Genomic DNA, 23,833 nt, shown 5'->3' with positions numbered 1-23,833 from the left:
AGACAGTTTTGATGTTATTGTAACATCTGGTTCCTCAACATTTGTCGTTGCTGTATGCATCCTAATAACTTAACTAAATATCCAGACTAACATTACAAATACTCAAATTTGCATAATATGACTGAAGGACACCAAAGGGAGGTAGGTTTTACTAACCAACAGCTTATTGGCGTGCAAACCTTTGGGTCTCCATTTCCCCTACTCTGGAATATCCCTACTCTTTGTCAAACCTCATTGGTGTGTGTGTATGTGTGTACGCATATGAACAACGTGTATCGTCTGCCTGACTTGTGTCTGTCTGGGTTTAGGTTTGATGACGTTGTTCTTGCTACAACCAAACCATAGCAGCAAAACAGACACACTGAGGCCCGGATGTTGCAACGGCAACAGAATCCCAAATGAAAAAGAAAAGTCTTGTTTATCACATAATGTGTGCACATGTACATCTATACGCAAGTATAAACATTAACACACACACACACACACACACAGAAAGGATGCCTATCTGCCTTATGCCTCAGGGTATATGACTGAGACTTAAAGCAATGTTCTTTTCTGTCTAAGCACCTGATAATCCCTGCAGGCTGGCAGCATGCAAGGGAAAGTCAATCTCTCTCTTACACACACACACAATACATTTGGAGAAAGTCATGTTGGGTTGAAATGTCCTTTCCATTTCTGCTGGGTGTGCTAAAGCTCTGTGCACGTGAGAGTGTGTTATTTGCCTAATAAACATATCCATATATACATATACACCTCTCTCTATCTGGACACAGTGGACATTTCCCCCAGCCTGCACCTGGAAAAAGTAAACTGGGAACGAGCTAATGTAGTCACAAACACGTTCTGCACACACAGGCGCTCAAAAGCATGTACGTGCACGCACACTTGCACATGTATACGCAAAAACACGCACATGCACGTACATAGGTACACCAGAAACACACAAACACCATCAATCATCCAGCTACCTGTGGCTTCAAGTGATGCAGACATCTCCGGCACACAACCTGCTCTTATTAGAACATCAGAGAAATACACCTCTCTGTGCTTCTTTTTCACTCACTGTCTGTCTTTCTTCCTTCTCCACACACCATTGATGTCTGTCAACTCGTTAAGACTTCGGTCACAACTTAAAGACAGAAGGCTGCTACTTCTTGGTGTGTGACTTGGTATATGACAATGTTTTTAATGTTTGTTTTTTTTGTTTGTTTTTTTTACAACTGTTTTGTCAGATTTGCCTAACAGACAACAGGAGTGTTACATCCATCACGTTTCTACTGAAAAAATGTTTTATCCTCATTGCACAAACCCATGTATGTGTTTTGAAAGCATGCAAACAGGAGCCGTTTCAAAACACATACTTGGCCTCAAAACAAATACGTGTCCTCTTCATTTAGCAACAGCTACTGACACTAAATGAGGAAACCAGTGATGTTCCTCTACCCCCGTTTACTACAAGTAAGAATGCTAAATAAGGTCATGCCCTTGCTTGTCACAGAAGCTGTGTGCTAAACAGGACCAGGTGATGTCCAGACAGTTTTTTAAGGTTGCTTTTACATTCAAGGCACCTCACTGACACTTCTATCAGGGGCAATTTACAATAAGATAAGAGGCTCAGTGTGCTTAAGGACAAATGTCTTTTATAGGGATTTGGACCTTTGATCTTTCAGCTGTGTGACATACTCTTTTAACCAGTTTAAACACTGAGCTATACTGCTACTACAGACAGCCTATACTGCCAAGCATTCTTCATGCAGCCATAAATATCAGTATCCCTTTCAGTGTGCATGCTTGTTACATCCTCCAAATCCTCACTATCACTCAACAATTATTATTACTACTTTGCTATTATTTCACATGAGATAATCATTCAGCCAGATTAAGTTAACAGGTCCCAGACAGTCTGTAAAGTTGAGCCTACTGAATAATCCTTCAATAGGAAAATAATTGACTACTGGGTGCATAAAGACCCAGGCACATTAATTCACTCCAGTGAACCTGTGCGCCTTTTCCAAAATAACCAACACTTTAGTGTGATTAGAAATGTTGGTCCATGCTGATAAAGAGATTTTTGTATGCAACACCAAATCCATCTTAAGTAAATTATGTTTATGCATTTAATCTGCATATAAAACTGCTGTGGACAACTGTTTGTTCTTTTATGTCAGATTGGTAAGGCTTTGACTTGATGCAGCTGTGTAATCACTGAGAACAGAATGTGATGGAGGCTGTGAAAACACCAGGGACTCATTTACGGCAAATGAGATTAGAGAATTTATTTGCATATGAAATTATGTGGTCTCATGCCTATATGGCAACTTTGTATTTGGTGCTACTGAGTAACTTATACGTTTTACAATGAGGCAAACCGAAAAGCAGGTGATATTTTGCCTTTTTATTTTCTCCTCAAGCAGCCCAGCTGCTTCTCCACAGAGGAGAGGAGACTTTCCATAGTGGAAAATGACTTCTGCCTTTTTGTTTGATCAACTTCCAAACACCATCATCTCTTGTGTGCAAATGTTATTGACTGTGTTGAGTGACCACAATCCACTTGTTCTGCTGCAGTCACAGAGGGATGATTTGTTGTGGGTCCAATCATGATGATGGCCACCATCAATAACAGCAGTGTTTATGGTGCCATTAAAGGTGTGTGTGTGTGAGAGAGAGTGTCAGAGAGAGAGGCACAGACGTACATAGTGGAGTTGATAGTGGTGTATCCAGAAGGACACTCTGGTATACAGGCCCCGTTGTGGATGACGTATTCATAGCAGCCCAACTCCCGGTCCTGGTTCAACTTCTTAGTCTGCTTACACTGGTTGTGGAGGTCCTGGATTTAGAAACAAGGAAAAAACATATGTTTGCCCCAGTGTATGAGTTTATGGTCTCTACATTTGCGCTAATTATAGGAGTTAATAATTCCAGTTATTACCAACCTGGCAGAAGGAGAAGCTGACGCAGCGCCAGCCCTTGAAGACATAGTATCCAGATGGACATTTCTCCACACAGGTATTCCCATGCTGGAGGTTCCTGCAGGCCACACAGCTACTTGCATTACCTGGCTCAGAACAGCCGCCCAGGCACTGGTCATGGCAGCACTGGCCCTGGAGGCTACACGCACCATGCTTACAGTTGTCTAAGCACACTGCAGAAAGGCAGAAGGAGAGGAGAAAAGGGAAAGAGGTGGTTCATATCAGGTTTGATACATGTGGACTGTTTTATTTTGGCCCCCTCTCATATCACCATTAAGATTGTGCTTATAACCACTTGTAGTTTAGATGGAATTTGGAGACAAGTGGGAGAGCAGTGGGACTTATCCAAAGTTCACAAAAACAGACAAATACCCTGCAGAAGCAAAGTAAAAACAAAAACAAAATACCAAATATAAACAGCACGGGGCTACATGCAGGGATATTTCTCTCTGTCCAAGTCACTCCGTCTAGCATCTAACGGCTCACAAAACATTAAAACAAGAAGGGGCGGAGAGAGCAAAACCTGTGGTCAAAATGGCCACCAAGTGGTGGTTTGCTCTGATCTAAGAGCAGTGAGGGAACCACATGCATGTTTGGTGTGTAAGTACACACACATGAACATGGCTGCATGAACTATAAACAGGTGTTCTCAGCTGGGCCTTGTGGTTCCTTGTTGCCTTTTTAATGTGTGGTTGCTGTGGTTGCTCAAAGAGAAAATGGAAACGATGCACTGCCATCAGAAGGAATACAAACCTGCTGAAAACTGAAAAACTTTTGACCTTCGCAAACAGATCAAACAAGGAACAAAACACAGAAACATCGGTGATTTCCTTGCTGGGTGATGTATTGTTGACTCTGATATTTACATTACCAACTACCAAAGATCCCAAATTACCCCCCACATTGAAGGTATTCACACTTGTCCGAGCCCCTGTAGGTCAACAAAGCATAAATCTATCTAGCCAAAGGTACTGTATTGGTAAGCAATGTTGTGTCAACAAGTTGAATATAATTGCATGACCTCCCCACTGTATCCTGTGGTTCTGTTATAGTAAAGATCCCTGCTGACCCAAGAGGTTGGCTGAACATTTCATCTTAATTTGCACAAAAGCACTAATTAACATTCAAGAACACAATCAGAAAGGCTCCAGCTGTAATTTGCATGCAAACATGCAATTGGACAACCACTGATTGCCCACCTAGCGTCCACAAGGGAGCGAGTGCCCACAATTTTCCAGCTCCATGGAAACAACCTTAATTGCTAATAGGCCAAACATTATATGTATTTGGCTCATGCCAGGTTTCCTTTGACCTATTGGGAAATAGCATTTGGGGAACAAGCCTGAGTGTCACTTGTGATTGGATTAGCGGTCAGGTTTGACCTGTGCCTTGTAATGATCTAATAAACTAACTGTTATTGGCTTGTCTGAGACTCATTAGATCTCATCTTAAACCAGGCACTGACCTTTTTACCAACTACACATACTGACTGGATGCAAACAGGATTGGAAATCACCATAAGCCATGGGGTGGTGAGAGTTCACTGAGGCTGCAAGTAAATTTTAGTCTCGCATCCATTTTGGCAGGTAAAGAACATCAGCCAGACGTCCAAAGTGAAATATGTGCAGGTAAAATAATCAAACCTTCTTATCAGCCACTCACACCTTTAGACAACAACATAAGTTTCTTGTGCTGGCTAGATACTTGATTTTCAATTAAGTGAAAAGTGCAGCAGCCATCAGTGAACATGCTAAAAACACCAGAAAAATCTGTTTTTCAAACATCTAATCCTTCCATTTGCTTTGGAATCCACGAGAGAAAACAGCAAAATATCTAGGCCATATCTGACCTCCGACTGGGTTTCCTGTCTGTGTGTTAATCACCGTCTCTCACCATGTTTCTCACTATACTGTCAGCTTTGATATCATGTGCTAACTGAACCAAAGAGTGTCAAGGCAAGAAGCAGATCTAGGTCAAATAAGCCACAAACGTTTTATAAAGTTATTTGACCCTGCTTTGGGTCCCTTATAGGTGAAAATTTACGGCATCAGGAAAGGAAGATTCTGCTTTAGAGAGTACTTTGATAAACTCCAGTGATATATGAGTTATCCTCACTATAAACAAAGCTAAAATCAGAAATATGGATCACCGACATGGTTCCCTAGCAGCTACAAAATTGAAGGAAAGAATGTTTAGAGCAGTGCATCACACTGTTATCTTAAAAGTGCAATGGGGGCACTGTATGCCAGCCTTCTTGGGATGCCACCTCTGTGAGGACATCACATGAGCTCTCACTGCCAAGGATACAGCTAGGACCCACCCTGCACAGGAGGGCTGCCCATTGTGCTGCCTGAGTAAAAGCAGCGAGGACAGACGGGGTTGTGGCAGGGGGAGAGGAGGAGTGGGATAATGAGGTTAAAGAAAAGAACAACGACGAAAGGGACAGGGGGTCAAAACGCGAAGAGGAAGAATGACTAATGTAGAAAAAACATAATCTCCGACCTTCTGCGGTAGTTCATGCAGGGGTCGCTCCACTACATTTTCCTTACTAGTTACTTGAGCTAGTAAACCCACCACTGCACACAGTCATCTTTCTGAACCAGAGAGAAAAATGCATAGCTCTTCTCCAGCCCTCCCCCTCTCGTCTGTCTGCTGTGTGTGTACATGCTGTGACCACGGCATCACATAACAGAGCAGGGAGGGCTGAGACAGCTCGCAGATCCAGATCCAGCCGAGGATCCATGCCAGAGTGTCGCTCCAGCCCCAGATCCACCCTCAGCTTCAGCCAATGTGTTTGCTGACTGGGGGAGGCAGCCATTCAATGGCCTCTTCCATGTTGGGGAGGAGAGACGCCCAGGGTTAACCCTGGCCTTGCTGGGGCAGACAGGGGGCAGACGCAGCCAAGAAGCCAGCATGCCAGGGAAGACAAATCTACTGCCGCTGCTGCTTTGGGTGAATTAGAACAAGCTTGAGACTGGAGCTGGGCCAGAACAGAGATAGGTGGAGCTATTAAATCAGCTTTTGAAAACGTGCAATAAATCAATGCACTACCCATTTTCTTTCATCTTTCACTTATTTTCTTTATTGATCAGAGATATTTACCCTTTTCCACTCCTGTTCCTATCTGATCCCAGCACAGCGGTCTCCGCAGGGAGTACTACAGTAGCATAACACCACCTCTGCAGCAGCATTATTCCTCATTCTGCTCACGCTAGCGCTGAGCTACACAAGCTAGCAGCTATGCCAAACATGCTCCAGTCAGCTCACTCATTCATTCATCCCCTCCTCCTCCTACTCCACTGTCCTCTTCTCTATCCCTCCTATCCGCCACAGCCTCACCCTGCCCTGCACCACTATCTATCTCTCTATCTGCCTGCCTTTCTAGGCCACTCAGCCCCTCCCACTTTCATTCATACAACGCCTTGTTTTGTTTTCATGCTGGCTGTATGGGGGGATGGAGGGAAGGAGGCATGGATGGAGGGATGATTTCACTCATGCTTCAACAACAAGAGGAGGAGGAGGAGCAGGCAGTAGCATCCTGTAGAGCTTATCTCTCATTAAGCTAAACACACACACACACACACACACACACACACACGTAAACCTCACTGTGTCATTCAGTAATTTGCTTGCTGCTTCCCCACACACACACACAGTTCCAGTAAGGGTTTTTAAATGCAAAGCCTGATCAAAGGTGTGTTGTGTTTACCTTTCATTTGGCCATGGCAGTAAAGAGCCCTGGCTGCTCAGTCCCCAGGGAAGGAACATGGGATAAGCTGGGCAGCCAATAGCGTGCAGCCACACACGGCAACACTTCCTGCTCTTAACACATAAAACCTCCCCTTTAATTGGCAGTGTTGTCTACAGGCGAAGTGCTGGGAACAATAACAAACACGTTTTTACCCCAGAGCCATTTACTCAGGAGAACACATGCATGCACACTCATCCACCCTCTTACACACAAACACACACATACACACACAGCTGCTGGATTCACGTTTACTATATTTGGCCACGGTGGGAGTCCTAAGCTTCAAAAGCTTTGCTATAAATGCTTCGAGTGATCTGATGTAAGACATTCGCCCTGAGAGAGTAGAGGAGAGAGACGGGGGGTGTAAACAAAAACACACTGATTGCTGGGAGGGAACAAGTGATACTGTCATCAGAAGCGTCAATATACATGCAAGTAAGCACACACATACACAAATACAAATACACACGCTAAGGCAAAGGTCTGTTTGTGTTCACTGTGATGGCCAAAAGGAGAGTAACAGAGGGGGAATACGGTAAAATTAAGAGACAGAGAGGGAAAAAGATGGCGGGAGAACAGAGGAGCGAAACAGAGTGAGGTAGGAGGTGATGAGGAGGAGAGGAGGAAATAAGTAATATGATAGGGCTCTGATGTATTTTCCAATTCAAAAGTACACAATTTTCTACACATGTGTAAAAGTTTTACTTTAATCGAATGAATAGTCCTCACAGGTTAAAAGATATGTTAGTGGAACTTTTAATTCCATCATTATCTATCTGTATTTAATGCATTTGTATTTAATTTATGTATTTATCAAAATAGCCCCCGTCCCATTATTATAAGCCCCACCCATTCCATAACCTGTTTAGTGGCCAAAGTCAGAACTGCAGGCTATCAGTGATGTCCTCATCACACTCCAAAAGACCATTAGCCATATGTAGGTATTTCAAATCCACCAAGAGCTAAATAAAACTAGAGAATGCAATATCTGAAGAAATTGCTGTGGGATTGCCGTCTGATGAAAAAGCTGACGCTGAGCTGCACTGCTGGACGGACAGCCAGGAGTTAAAAACTACATTGCTTGAAAAGCTGGAAGCTGGACGGTATTGCTTCATGTATAGCTGGGACCTAAACTGCATTGCTGGCTTAACTTTGTACAAAGGAGCAGCTGAAGGAGAAGTTGGAATAATAGGAAAGGGATAAAGGGGGCAAAATATAGTGCAATTTGGTGTATTAATAAAGTACAATTAACAGTAAGTAGTGAGATGAGCCCTTTTTATTGTGCCATGGTAAAAGACTATTAGCCTCAGTGGTATAGAAGACTGTTAAGTTCACAGTCCTCTATAGTTTTATCATTGCTTTTCCTGCTATATAAAAAAATATTTGATATCATACCTTTTACTTTTTTAAATGGATGTGCACATTTTTGTCAGTATAATACGATGCACGCTGGCAGCAGATGGAGAGTATGACAATGATTTATCACACTACACTTTTACTGCAGTGCAAGTGATGGTAATTTGTTAGAGATTTTATATGCACTTCTGAATATATGCAAACTTTTTCCAACCTGTATTAAAGGATGAAAGGAGAAGTAAACAGTCATACGCTTCCTTTCCTTCAGCCACTCCCTCTCAGGGTTATTGACACACAGATAAAAAGCTGCCGTCATGAAAGCAACTTTCCAAACACAGGACCTTGAGAGGTGTCTATGAGTTTACTCATGCGTACTTGCAAATATCAAGATATTTCACTGCGGTTAGGAAGCTGTGTGAGGCAGTTGATCTGATGAGAAAGGGAAGCCGACAGGCAAACATCCTAAAGATTCTAGACGTCATCATTAGTGCAAACAGAGCAGACACGTCAGCACTGCAGGTGTGTGCAGTGGGCTAAAAAGGACCACATTTGAGTCATTCTTGTGTATGTTATGTGTATGAATGTGTATCTGTATGTATATGTCAAACCAGGCATCAGCTATTAGATGGTTATCAAATGTCTTCCATTGATATCATCATCGTAAATGCAACAGTTAGGCCTGTGAATCTATAAAAGGTTTCCTAGGAACAAGATTGTGCCATGTGATAAAAGCAGCACCATTGAAATAAGTTCCTGGGAATTGCTGCCTATCAGTGTTTCCTCAGAAGTGGCTCTGTGTATCACTACTAATAAAGTAAGTAAATACAGAGATAACAGTCAGAAATAACAAACTGAAAGTGGAATATCACCACATCTCCTCCCATTCTATCAGCTCTATTTATATAATCCTGTGGAGCTGCCACCAAGACAATGATGACCGTGGCACTCTGTGGTGTCTCTTTACAGAGTGTGTGTGACTCACACACTGAAGCCTGAATCCAAAACGGTAAATGTTTGGACAAGACATTTATGCATGTCCACAAGGTCTTATGCAGACCAGGTTTGTGCAGGGACTCATCTCAACACACTCATCACTCAGTAATGAGATTGGGTGGTTTACCATGCCAAGATGTTTACTGCTCTGTTTCACGTCACTGGGTCACGATGGCTTTATCGACCACACTGTATATTGCGGGTTGGATGTGATGGATGTAACTAAAGCTTCAATTTCATATGAACATCAAGTATTAAGTATAAATTCTTATATAAAAGAAAGTGACATCCAGGGAGGGAAAAGGCAGAGCACCCTGACAGCAGATTTTCCGTTGTTTCAAAGTATCTGTATGTGTGTGTCCTATTGGCTAAATGACCCAGACTAAATTGAATTACTGATGGTTGGAATTGGCTGAAAGAGAACAGGGCTCGTCTCTCTCCCACACAAACAACACACACAGTTCATGCAGCGGTCTCTATTTAGTGTTGCTCCTTTTTACAACAAGCTAGCAAACCTCCCTCACCCACAAACTCAATGACCTGCTCTTTGTAAGCTGAAAATGTCATGTTTGTGATTAGAACAAAAAAAAAAAATTGAAGGTAGACGCAGCAAGGTTTTGATTCAATTTGATTGTTTGAAATCACCAACTTATTTCGCTGATTTCTGTTTTGTTTGGAGATTTTATGTGTAACCAATTACATTATAATTAATCAACATATCATACGGTATATTTTTTTCTGTGTGTCACATATATGCACACAATCACACCCCTTCCACAGATCTCACCTGCCTCAACATGTCCACTTGTTCACTTACATAAACAGTAGCAATTCTGTCAATCTCCCCATATCAAAGACCTGTTTATGTTTGTAACAAGGCTCTAAAATGTACACAATCTAAAATGAAATCATCTTCCTCATTGCTGCCAACAGCCATTAAAATGACAAGATGTGACTTTGTCGTACTACATTTAAAAATAGACACATAACAAGCCAACAGTACTACATGAGTACCTGGATGGTTGTTATGAGCAAAACCTGTTACTACATCTGTCCATGGTTGAATAAGCACACGCGCTTTATCACCATAATACAGTCACGCACATTCTCATCTTGCAGCTTCCAACTATAAAATCACTTTCTACAACCGCTGCTGCTACCGTACATTAAAAAGCTTGATCAGATCAATTAGGGGTTTCTTGCTTTGCTCAAGGATAATTCAACAGTAGTTGCTGAGGGAGCAGCAACCTTTTTTTTCCACTTAGGGAAGCCAAACTTAATGTCTTCACTGTTGATCCAAGCCAGAAACATTGGGATCACAAGCAACAATCTCTGATCTCTAGCCTTCTGCTGCCCTGTTCAGTCAAATCAGTCCATACAAGAGCAAACTTTTTTAATATGCAAGGTTAGCTCTTTGTCGACAGCTGCTCTAGAAATAAATACCAAGTCTCAATGTAGGGTCAAGAGGCAAGCATGAACTGATACACACACAGACATGTAGACAAACAAAATGAAAGGGTGCATCTGGCTTAATGAGCATGGGTTTGCTCCCTCCTTTGTCTGTCTGTTCATTGATTTCCTTGTCTGTGTCTTCCTGTGTGCTGGCCAGCCGTGCTGGCCCATCTTGTTACCATGGAGATGAGTCCAGACATAGACTGTCTGCAGTAATTAGCCGCATGCTCCCAACAGGCATTTTCTTAGATTCCCCTCTAGTCATCATTTGTATCTTGTCTTTTCATTGTAAAACCACACTGTCTCCATCTCTCTGTCGCTTTAAGCTTTGCACTCCTCTCTCCCTCTGTTGTCTCCTCCTCTTCTCTTCCTGACCATCATCTGCCCGTTTCCCCTCTCCCCCTGTCCCACCCAGCAGTAGTCTAACCCCAGGTGACAAATCTGCTCCTCCAGAAAGCCACAGCCACTAGATCTCATTACAGACGCTGAGGATGGAGCTACAATCAATACGTCCCACTGATGGTCCTCCTCGCCACTCCCTTATTCTTCTCTCCTCCAACAGATCCGTCGTTACTACCCTCTCCACTCACCCATCCTCATCCCTCCCTCCTTCCTATCCCTTCTTCTGTTCACTGCCATACTCATTCCTCAGTTACCCCCGTCCTTCTTCTCTTCCCTCCGCTGTGCCACATCTTTAATCTTGTCATACTGCCACCAGCCGCAGCATTTGCTGCTGGCTGCACTTTTTCTGACATCTAAACGCAGACATGAAATACACACACACAAACAAAGACAGGCTGGGACCACACACACATTTATACATACACTTCTGCAGTTAACACAAATTCTCTCTCTCACACACACAGAAAGCAAAAAGTAGACACTTAACAATAACACTCATAGACATAACTGAGATCAACATACAGTCTTTCTCTCTCTCTCTTACACAAATACAATCACACAGACACACACACACACACACACACACACACACACACACAGAGGTCCAGCAGCAGGTTTTGCTGACTGGACAGTTTGGTGACAGTGAGAAGGTGATGGAGAGAGGCAGCGGGTGAACATCCATCTAGAGAGCAAGACACCTGCATCACCGGCCTCATGATTTTCCTTCACATCACCACCAGCGAGAATCACTCACTCACACAAACACACAAACAAACAAACACACACACACCAGAGAGGGCAGGAGTCTCTTCACAACAAAACACCCTTTAGCCAGTCAAGTAACAATGTGGACAACATTGGGAGACAACCTTATACTAAGACTGGTCCAAGAGAATCATCTCTGAATACATTTTACTTACTCAACCATGCATTCATCCAGACGTCTCTCCTGCACTGGCAGGCCACAGCAGTTGGCCAAAGTGAAAATAATTGAAGCGAAAAGGTCTGGCTACTCAAAACTATCCTGCAGTTCCAACTTCTACCATGTCACAGAGGAAATTAAAAGCCTGAATAAATTAAATAACACTAAACACTATTTTCTATGTCTGCAGCATTATAGCTCTATACACACACAAAAAACACACACGCAGCCACAAAGAGCTGCAGACAGTGATTTGACATCTTTAACTGGGCACTCCTAAGTGCAGTTTTATGGATTGTAGTTGTGCTTAGATAAATACCCCTTCATCTGGGTAATTTAATCAGTGGCGCTGAGTGGCGGTCCAGTCATGACTAAGGTGTTTTTAAGCCTTCCCTTTCTGCCTCAATGGCCCATTATCTCCTCATATTAGCCACAGAAAGAGAGAGGGAGAGAAAGGCGCTCTCTCTCTCTCTCTGTGTCCTCAGTTGGCATGGAGAAAATGTTCATCAAAGGGCTGATTGTAAAAGATTCATTCTCTTTCTCCTCTCCTCTTTCCTTACTCCATCTTTCTCACTTTCCTCTCCTCCTACCTCTACCTCTGGTTCTCTCCCTCTCTCCTGGCTTTCTTGTGTTTCAGGGGCTTTGAGTTCAGCTAGCCCCTACGACCGGGACGAGGACTTGACTTGCCGCATTTTTAACGCCAGAGTGGTGCTAAATCTTTAGATTATCCCTTGAAAAGACTAGGACCAGGCTTCCTTGAATTAGAACTTTAATGATTAGCCAATTAATTGATTAATCCACTAAGAGAAAACAAACTGATAACAATCTTGATATATTTTGACACATAATTTTTTCTCAGAGAAAAACAAAAGGTAACATGTTTTTTGGAATTTTTACTGGGTTACACTTGTGTATATACAAAACTGTCATATAGATAAAAGAGATGCTGACAATAAAAGATGCACAGGAACAGATAAAGATGTAGCAACAAGCATACGGGCAAATGTGAAGACAAACATGCATGCACGGATAGAAGAAATCAATCTTGTACTGGTAAACACAAACAGTCTCTCTGAAACCAAAAGCAGGAGAAACAAGAAGATGAACTCACACAAACAATGGCACAGACGCAAAGTAAACTTATCCCTCTCCAACACACACTCATACAAAACACACAAACACAAGCTACAGGGCCCTGTGTTTCTGCAGGCTGGCCAGCTGCACTGAGCAGTAGGCACAGTGTGGGGGGCCAGGGAGGGATGGCTGCAGTGCAGATGCTAGCTGCAGATGCTAGCGGCCCTATTTCATATTTCACAGCATAGCACTAAGCAGAGCTACAGTACACAGGCAGGCACACACAAACACACACATACGCACACGCATGCACTCGGGCACACAGAGCAGAGCAACTGATGGTAAGAGAGGGAAAAAACAACACCTAACAATACAGCATTCCTACAGATATCAGTTTTAAAGTTTCAGAACAAACGATAAATCTTCCAGATGTTGGATTATTTTGAGGAGAAACTAGTTTTCTACAGATTAAAAAAAACAGGTGCCAAAAATCTAATGAATTCAAATGAAGTAACAGAGATATCTAATTTGAAGCCTCCACCTTACTTTTGTTCACCGAGTTATGAACACAAGGCTTTTTCCAAATGTGGCAAGATGTAATTTTAAGTGCCCTCACTGATGTTTCTATCACACAAAACACTCACATCCCACAAGGCCTCAGGAAGGCTATTCATTCTGGGAGGAAGGGGGGAAACTCTCCATCATTACTAGGAGAAACAGGCTTGTCACAAGGGGCCACATACACACATTCCTTCATCTTATGTGTAAAACACACCAAAAATACAGTACACAGGTCACATGTTGCAGACACGTGAAGTTCCAGTATCTTTCTTTTGCTCTAAGAGGAGCGACCCTCCCTTCCTGCCCCTTTGACCCCTGACCCCAAGACTGGAATTACAGTTGCCAGCCCTGAAGCAAACTGTTTTCACAAATTATTATTACCTGCTTTAATTAATCACATATATGGACATTTTAAGCTCTGGACATTTTAATTGGTGCCAGTGATAAAGTGACACTGGTAAGTATTTGCAAAACTAACTAACCCTAACACAAATCTGATAGAAACTATTTGCATGTTACAAGGGTAAATGTCAGGTACACAGTGTCCTTGCATAGTTTTCAAGGGCCAGCGGTCCTGAAATGTACTTGGGTTATAAAATGTAAAACATGGTGGTCATAATGTCTTAGCCCACAAAAATAGAGTTATGGAACTGTGGTTATCAATTCACAGTAATCCCTCACAACCTCACTTCAAGTTGTTGAAGCCTCAGTTTGACCTCACTGAGAGCAATCTTTCCATCAGCAGAGCGAGCGGCCAAGGAAAACAGCCAGGAAGACTGGCCAGGGGTCTCCTGGGCCGGCGTGCGGGGACTGATTATGGAGAGTGTTAGTCATAAGCAAAACAGTGTAAACTCAGATTCAGGTCAGAGGAATTTGGGGAAAATTGGGAGATCTCTTGCTTCTGTTTGCTCTACTTTTTGGTCATCCATCTATCTGATCACATCCTCCGTTCCTTTCGTCCTGGACAGGTAATGTTGTGTGAAGTTGGTGGGAAAACTGAGGGCTGGAACCAACACAGGGTTCTGCTGGTTTTAAGGAGAACAGGTCTACAACTCTATGGCTCAAAAAAACATGTAAGATGTCCCAAAAAAGCCCATTTGACAGGTGCTGACATGATTCAATCAATCATCCCAACACCTCTCAACAACAACAGGAGAAACATTCTGGCAACAAAGTGTGTGTGATCAGGTACTCAAAAAGATTGGCTACTATAATGTTATTAAAATGGAAAGGGGAGTGAGACTCCCCAAACGAAAACATCCCCTGTCAGGATTATGCAGAAATAGTATGCATACCATACAGTTTGCATTGCCGTCTCCGCTCCTTATTTGACAGGATTGATGCGTCTGGTAGTTAGGATGATGACTCACTGTCTGCCTGCCAGCCCACCCCTCAAACATGCCCCTGTTGTAATGCTAATGCAGCGTGCGCCGCTCTAAAACCTCCCCTAATTAAAATCTTAGTTCCAATAACTGCCAGACTAAAGAGATTTGCCATAAGCGCACACTATTAACTGTCGAGCTGAGAATGAAGAGAGATTATGTGCGTGTGTCCCTGTGTGTGCATTCACATGCCAATGACAAGCAGTATATATGGGATGCTTGGATGTAGACAAGTCAGAACAAACAACAGCAATCTAGCATGCAAGCAGACACAAATTTTACACCTCCATGTAGCAGCATCTACAGTGAACTGGACTGGCCATAAACAGATGCTTCCACCACCCTGGTCACATACTGTGTCCCGGCATGCCAACAGTGAAGATGGGAGGGAGGAATGGAGGCTAGGACCGATGCAGCATATGAAAATAGAGCATGATATGCAACCGAATGCAATGGATGGAGGAAGGGGCCAGGCAGAAGGGTGAAGCTTCAGGGGAGGGAAGGAGCTGAAAGGGAGAGCCAGAGAAAAGCCCTGATGCGAGGGATGATACATAAGGGAGAGAGAAACAGCAGAGGGTGGCCACCACAAGGGCAACAATTAGCAAAATAACACAACCAGTATCCAAATAACATTATGGATTCAACAGTCCAGCTTTCCATTTCTGTCCTCCTATCCCTCAGTCTGATCAGTTCGATTTGACAAACACCCCTCCCCCCAGGCTTGTTTTTCTCTCCTGGTGCAGGAATTCGCAGGACGTCTCCTCAAAAACAAGATTAAACAGTGGACACATCAGTTACCTACTGATAGGAGTTACGATACAGTTACAATTTACATTTTTTTAAATCTATCACAACAGAAATAATATTCCTTAACGGTATATTAAAAGTATCCATTTTAACAGCTACTTGTAAATACAAAGTATGATTATATTAATAATCGTCTTTACTTGTATTTTCACAAGGATGTACAACTGAAAAACAGTGAAACACTTCTTCTCATGACATCCATGTTTGTTTTCCAGGTTTTTCAGCACGTGAATGACCACATGAGAAAACGCCTTCATTGGTTCTTTTATGTTGAAACCGTTGTATATCAGCATTTTGATACCCAACACTAATTCGTACTGCATGAACTGAAAATAATGACTATTAGCACTTAAAAAGAATATCACAACAATTTAGTAAGTTTAACTCGGCATTAGTGCCAACCTCAGTCTCTCACTTCTCTGTCTTTCACTGCAAGTGTGAGACTGTGAGTAAGAAAGAGGAGCTGCTTTTTCACTGCAAGGCCCAGAGGACAGCAGAACTCTGCACATGCATAGCCTGTTATTATATTTAAGCTTGGATTTCACATAAGAAGCAAAAGCTGTTTACAAACTGGCAAAGTTAAGTACTGCAGTGATGGAACCTACATGCAGGTGCATCTGGCTCAACACCATCCAGAGGTAAAAGTGGTGGAAAAAGACTCTTCTGATCATAAAGAAACATGTAAGCAATAATATCTTGAAGACACAGTGCCTCTCTAACTAGATACCTTACTTATGATATAGAGGCTAAGTGAAAGACTACATGACAATATTACAGAATCAAAATATTTAAATAATCTCCATCAATACTGAATTAGCACCTTAAGAACTGATAGAGTATCAGGAGGTCTCTGCTGATTCTAATTCCTAAAAAGGATAACAAGACAAGGACACAGTGCATGTGGTGTACAAACTCTTTCCAAGAATTGAGATATATCAGAAATACAAACTACAAAATCTCTTCTGTTGGAACATAATAACATGGTGCTGCCTGCTTTACTGAACAGTAACCTATCCTGATGTGTACAGTTCAAATATGATAATAGCATGAAAAGCAAATAAACAAACAACAGAAAAAATATATTGCTGTAGGTCCCACCGGCTGCGACCGTGCTCATGTTTGATACCCACTTACAACCATTACGTCTCTGGCAGCGGGCACTACAGTGGACGAGGCGTCGTTTTATTCTGACAACATTCACAAGCTATTACTGCTGCAGCTTGGGCATAATGTGGACATTGGAGGCAGAAAGTAGAGAGGAGCTGGGTCCTCAGCCAGCCTCAGCTGCATGCCAGGCTTAGGCACACGGCGTCCCTTAAGGGGCCTGACTGAAAAACAAACCCCGGCTCAGGGATTTACACAGAGGGGTGACTGCTGGAGGAGAAGGGCCAACCACAAAGGAGTACCCGTTTGTAGCATGTGGCCATATGTGTGCATGTGTGTGTATGCACATACATAATACATGTACACTAGGGTATAGGACAAAAGAATGAGGAACACAACACATACATTAGGAAGGGGAAAAGAGTGTCAGGGGACTGAAGAGGCCCTGCTAATCCTTTGGGGGTGCAGGTGAGGCCCCTCTAGCAGGCAGGCAGCCTGGATGAGTGGGTGGGTGGCACACAAAGAGAAAAGCCTTTCACTGAATCACAGCATCCAGAGGTAAACAGAGAGAAACTGACAGACACTACCTGAGCATCACGGAAAGCTTTACCTCTTTTGCTGCTAATAAAACAGGAATAAATAACAAAGACAGCTTGAACAAAATCTAATTTCCCTAGAATTCACCACTGAAATTTCAATATCTTGATTTTCTGTCTCTGTAAGACACACTGGTCAGTGTGCTGTTGAATGAGAGTTCATTTTTCTGACTGTTTCTTGCCCTGAGGTAGTCTGTTTAACCCTGTGATGCTCACCAAAGCTACATTAAATATCACATCAACAAAACAACCCAGGAGAACCCTGTGTTTACTGTTGGAGTGAAGGGGTCGATAAAGAATATCTGACTGAGGTACACCACCCCGCTCACAACCACAGTGTTATGTAGCCCCAAAGGTATTGTGGGCTTTCAGCTTCAGTGTATATTGGCTACTTTTTTATTCAGATATTCCTTTACTGGCAGATCCTCCTCTTTGTTGCTACGAGATTTAGCTTAACATGCCCGGTATAGAGACATTGTCACCAGCAAGCTAGCTTTGCTCTTACTAAAGCTTTGTTTGGGATGAAATAAAGCCCATTTAATGCCTTCATGTTACAAACACCACTGAGTAAATTTTACTGTTGTGGTTGTTGGGACTCTAGTAGGAGAATCATACTCATATGTGACATGGCTACCTTTTTTTATCTATTAAACTAGACAAAGTGCCTTTTAAAGATCTCTGGTAATATCTTAGGGTGGGTGTGGGTGAGAAGGCAGTTCTGTAAGATTAAACTGTAGTGCAAACCCAATGATCCCTGAACCAACACACCACTGTTTACAAGTACGCTATGTGCTGTAAGGCCAACATCTTAAATGACAACTAATACTTCATCTGTTTGCCTGGTTCAGTAGGTACATGTATGTGTAACATTATACACATTAAAGTTATTGACCTAGGGGCAGGTGAACACAAAGACACCCAGAGCTGATTTACACACATCCAGCAAACAATAAAAGACAGGAGGAAGAATTTTATCTCTGGATGCTGCCAAAGTAAACATAATGAAAGCAGCTCAGAAAAGAAGATGCCGCCTGTAGCTCAGCTGGCTACTGGAAAGCTGTTATATTATAAGAAATGCTGCTGTTATGCAGATCTGTGTGTGTGTGTGTGTGTGTGTGTGTGTGTGTGTGTGTGTGTGTGTGTGTGTGTGTGTGAAGGAAAGAAACATTCACATATGTGATGAGTAGGGAGCAGCCTATATATCTCACGTGTGCTTAGTGATGAGATTAATGAGAAAACCTGATGAAGTTGAGATATGAAACATGTTGATCCTTCAGTTGTTTTTACTTGCCGAAATCACTAAATAACCAACAAGCCAGAACAAACTGCTCAATGGGTTTTTAGAGTGCAGCAAACCCAAGTTTCTGTGGTCAGCTTCTAAATATGACACTTGCTTCAACACCACAACACAACTGTATAACAGATGTGTTTCTCTGCCACAGAACATTGGACAGGCAGGGATAAACAACCGTGTGTGTGCGAGTGTGAGTGTGAGGAGGGAGAGAGAGAGAGAGAGAGAGAGAGAGACTGACTGAGCGTCTTTGTAATAAGATTTTAAAAAGTAGAATGAGGGATAAATTAAATCAGTGCAGAAGGGAGAGTCTGGGCGGTCAGGGCAAGAGCGGTTAACAGGAGACAGTAAACAGGTATTGGTGATTGATGCTATCAGCAGCCATAGCCAGCTCCTAGAATAAGGAAGTGTTCACTGACGGAGCTGATGACAGAGGTGTGTGTGGAGAAAATATCACAATTCACAAAGGAGGAAATCAAACTACTACTTGCACATTCGATCAGTTTTCTTCACTCCATTTAGTTTTGGACATGAATAAAAGAGGGTATTGCCATAACCAGAAAACACTTAAATTAAATCACCTGTACTATAACTAGGGAGGTACCTTTTCAGCAGTTTCATTAACTGATTGACAGCCACGTTAATTATCAATAATCAGAATAAATCCAACCCCTGAAAATACTAACACATAGGAAATTGGTGAACTTGAGATGCATAAATAATGTACCATCTTTACTCATGGTTAATATATCCTGGATTGATCAAACTCTCAACAGTGATTCATTGATCATTGATTCATTACCATCCCTACCAGACTATGTTTAGGTTAGGAAGTCAGCTATAAAAGTTAGGGTTAGCAAAGCAAAAAAATATAATCAAATTTTAAATCTAAGCATAGGCTATGTTAAACATTAATGTGCCCATTAATATGATCAGCTTTAATAAAACCACTGCCAGCAATCACAGCACGAGATCTAACAGGCTTGGCCAATAAGTGACTGGGGGCGATGCGGTCATCCAATCAGCTAGCACAGATGAAGAGTGCCATGCATCACCACAGCTACTTTTCTGCAGTCCAGAAAAGCACTATTGGCACATTTATCTCTGTCAGTGGCACACATGAGACGAAGAGACGAGAGCATCTGTCTCAATCTACACATACTGTCCACAGTATGGAGTTATAGAGTGCCAGAGAGCGTCCCTCCTACAGACATACGTCCTGTCAAACAGAACTGGGAGCTGAGTTTGTCATCCAAGCTTTTCTCTGCATCCATCCCTCCATCACTGCTGTCCAATCCTCAGGAGGGGTCACACATACAAAGGCAATCATGGACACACACACACACACACACACACACACACACACACACACACACAGCCAAGAGCTGACTTTGAACTGCATTAAGAGAACCATTAAGGACAGGCCGAGTAGTTCAGGAGTGCATTGCTGGACGTTCCTGCTTTGATTCAAACATCCACTCCCACACTCACTCAATTACTGATCCACTCATTCACACATCAATCCACTGATTCAGCTAAATGTTAAACTCTATGGTTGCCCTGCCTGAATGAACGTGTAAAAGCTTTATTCTGGAAACACCATTTAATATAAAACACTACAAAAAGCCTCTGAAAGGACTATAGTTTTGAATCAACACATCAATGACATGATCGCAAACAAAAATGCTTCATAAAAGGATTGATATTGATGCCTTAGAATTAGCTTTGTGTAGCTATTTGGTGTACTTTGCATTTTCTCAATTTTATCCAATTATGTTTCTTTTCCCTTTTCTTTCATCCTTTTCTGTTTTGTTTGATCAGAGCAACATTGAACCTCTCTAATGTGATTCAAGGGGTTATATTAAATCATCTTTGCATAGTTTTAACTGGAACCAGCAACAAATATCTGCATTTTTAAATCAATGCCATTGGTCTCACCTCCTATTTATGCTGACCTCTCTCACTTCTCCCCCTGCCCACCAGCAAAGGTCGCACTTCCACTAATAGGAGCCCTGCCCAGTTCCTCCCTTAGTGTTCCCATTCCTACTCTGGGAGGAACTAAAGGATAAACACACAAACACACTGAATATGACCCAACTAAGGCCTACCTCCATGCACACGTCTCTCTCACACAAACACACATATTCACCTCTGCCCCCAAACTCCCTTCTACCCACAAGCCCTTGCAACCAATTAGTTCAGTGGAATTGGCCAGAGGGGCGCCCCTCTCCTTGCACACTCTGCCTGGATTGGTTGAGGCAGGCGGCAGGAAGAGAGATGGTGGGCGATAAGGGGGTGACATACACCAGCATTCCTCCTGGGGGCTTACATTTTATGTGGGTGACAAGCAAAGCCATTTGTTATCAGATGTGTCAGAAGCCTACCTGTTACGCGACAGCAAAAATCAAGTGTAAAAAGTCAATCTTACGATGAGAGAAGTATTCACTTGGGAGTGTTTTTTTCCCCTTGTTTTCTTATTTCAGCAGCAGCCACACTGAGAGGGAAAGGCAGCTCCAAAATGGTGGTTTGTGTACTCGGTTAGTTGGCTGGAGGCCTGCGGATGGACTGGTGTTGTTGTCGTGTGTCTGCTAATGTCCACTTCTCCTCCCTCGTGATTTATATGAATTACAGTGGGTCACATGCTTGCTGTCCACACACCAGAAATATTGTGGGTCCAGCTGATGTCATTAACCTTAATTTTGAGTTGTGTCGGTCAGATGTTGGTACAGTACACACAGGCAAACTAAAAGAGGAAAACCGACCGCACATGACAGAAAAATTCCTCATGGGAAAAAAAACCCTCATTCCACTCTATCTCTGTCAAGATACGAATCGCACAAGGAGTAGTCAGATGATATATGGCTATAGCACACATGCACAAACACTACACTGCACTACACTACACTTCATCCAAAACACCAGCAAAACTTAGCTGTGAGAGTCATCTATGTCATGTGTATGTGAGAGTGTGTCGAACAGACAGCAGAGTGCAGTATGTCTGGCTGACAGGCTGCGAGCAGAGCACCGGAGCAGAACCTTATTTAGTTGCAACAATGCCATCACAAGGCCCAGAGCAGGAGACACTGGAGAGAGGAGGCAACAGCCAAGGCATGCTAAATATTAGCTGGGCTGGACGTCATTCTGCCTGGTGATACAAACACACGTGTTGTAAGAGACTAGCTCACTAGCTCATAGACTATATTAAGGACATGTCATGGCTGCTACTCAGTGTCATCTTCAATATATATTAGGAGGCGTAAATAATAGAAGCGCACCTCTCGATTTGAGTGTAGCTTCCTTGGATTGACAGGGCCTGCAGAGTCGGAACACCTAAACTATTATAATTAATCTGCCTATTTCATTACAACATATTCAATAACACTCTACTGCACCCTAATGTATGATGACAAGTTAATCTAAATGTATGGGCTCTGTCACTGCGTCATTTTATGTGCATTTTCCTCATTAGATAGGACAGCACCTATATGCCATGACAATAGACAGGGCCTTATTAAACTACTGTACATCACTGGTATATAACAAGCAACTTTAGATAGTCATTAAGTGAATGATTAGATGATTCAAACATATGTACTACCGCATCTGCTTACTCAAACTATATTAATACTATATTTTAAAAAGCTAAGTATGGTGTGTGTGAGTCTCAGCAAAAACCATGATTCAGATACATTCCTACTGAGAAGAATCTGGGTATAGTTGTGAATTCATCACTTTATCTCCGCAGATTCACTTTGAACTAGAGCTGAAACGATTAGTTGATTTAAAAATTCAAATAAAATGCCAAACTGAATATCTTTGGGGTTTGGACTGTTGGACAAATAAAACATGACATTTGCAGACATCACCTTGGGTTTAAGAAATTGTTACGGGCGTTTTCCTTTTTTTTTTATAGACCAAACTGATCAACTGATTAATCAGGAAAGTAATCTGCAGATTAATAAAACAATGAAAATTCTTAGTAGCAGCCCGACTTTGAGCCGCTGTCTTCATCTTGTGCTGTAGTGCATTTCTCACATTTACACTTTACCTAAGCTGGGTGGAAAGTTGCTCCAAGCGACACACCAACAAGAAGACACAAACACTGCAGCATGCAATAAATGTCTCTGAAGCCAAAATAATGCAGGAGAGAAAACAGAAGAAAGGAAGAGTTATGGTCACTAAGCAGTCACAAATTACAGATGAAAACTGTGTCTTATACAAACAAAAAACTGAAATTCACACTTTTGCCAAAAACATAAGAGCTGTAGACAAACATGTCATGACCAATCACACGGGGAGTAACTCAGACGTGCACCAATCACAGGCACACACACTGCTGGGGCAGCCATCTTTAGTAACAGGAGCCAGGGCTGACAAGTTTGGTCTATCATTTTGAGGCCCAAAAATTCCTGCATGTCTGCATACCACAGTGTGCAAGGGGAAGGAAGAGGGGGAGAGAGGGAGGGAGGGAGGGAGAGGGCACAAAGCAAAGGAACAGAGGGACAGAAAGGAAAAAAGGAGAAGGGAGGGAGAGCAGAGGGAGGATCTTTCACATGAGGTGGAGCAACAGCAGCAGGGAAGAGAAATGGAGAGAGAAAAAGAAAAAGACAGGGAAAGACCATATCTTCTCTTCTTCATCATTCTGTTTTAGCGGTGTCTGACCCTTTTTACAGGCTTTTCCACACATGACTAGATGACTAGACATCCCAACCATGTTGGTAAAATTACATAAAGTGTAGTGAGGGAAGGAGAAGAGATGGTGAAGTGCATGGAATACATACTATGAGTATGACTGCAGTCTTGTCCTGTGCTACACTTTTTTTATTACTGTTCAATAAAGACACTGTACTGCAAGAGAGATAGAGATGACCATGGAACAGCAGCAACCCTTCTTACTGCAGTCTTATAACTCTGTCAACACTGGTATCATCGAGGGATGCATTTAGGCAAAGAGAGAAAGATTATCATAGCTTTTTTTTTATCCGTCTTGCAAATATATATTACCACTCAAGCTATCAGGAAGAGAGTGGAGATGGCACAGGCAGCCAAGAGCTTAATGTTTTTACAACATCACTTTTATACGACAGGACCGTTCTGGCATGATCAGGACAGATGAGTGGAGAGGCAGAATAAAAACAACTCTATAGTGTTTCAAGACCGCAGCAGGAGG

The 23,833-nt window shown here is 42.5% G+C and overlaps 1 protein-coding gene across 1 annotated transcript in view; it reads right to left on the bottom strand.

The window, feature by feature from the left end:
* Positions 1 to 23,833, bottom strand: part of insrb (insulin receptor b) — a 72,942-nt gene that overhangs the window by 14,968 nt on the left and 34,141 nt on the right. Inside the window, exons 3-4 of the mRNA XM_070908805.1 lie at positions 2,937 to 3,145; positions 2,697 to 2,830 (exon numbers count right to left, since the gene is read on the bottom strand). Of these exons, the coding sequence (XP_070764906.1) occupies positions 2,697 to 2,830; positions 2,937 to 3,145 (343 nt within the window). The remainder of the gene's footprint in view (positions 1 to 2,696; positions 2,831 to 2,936; positions 3,146 to 23,833) is intronic.

The sequence above is a fragment of the Enoplosus armatus genome, chromosome 7, assembly GCF_043641665.1.
Source record: "Enoplosus armatus isolate fEnoArm2 chromosome 7, fEnoArm2.hap1, whole genome shotgun sequence".
NCBI classification, from domain to species: Eukaryota; Metazoa; Chordata; class Actinopteri; order Centrarchiformes; family Enoplosidae; genus Enoplosus; species Enoplosus armatus.
Note: the sequence above shows the minus strand (reverse complement) of the source record. Positions and strands in the feature narration are given on the sequence as shown.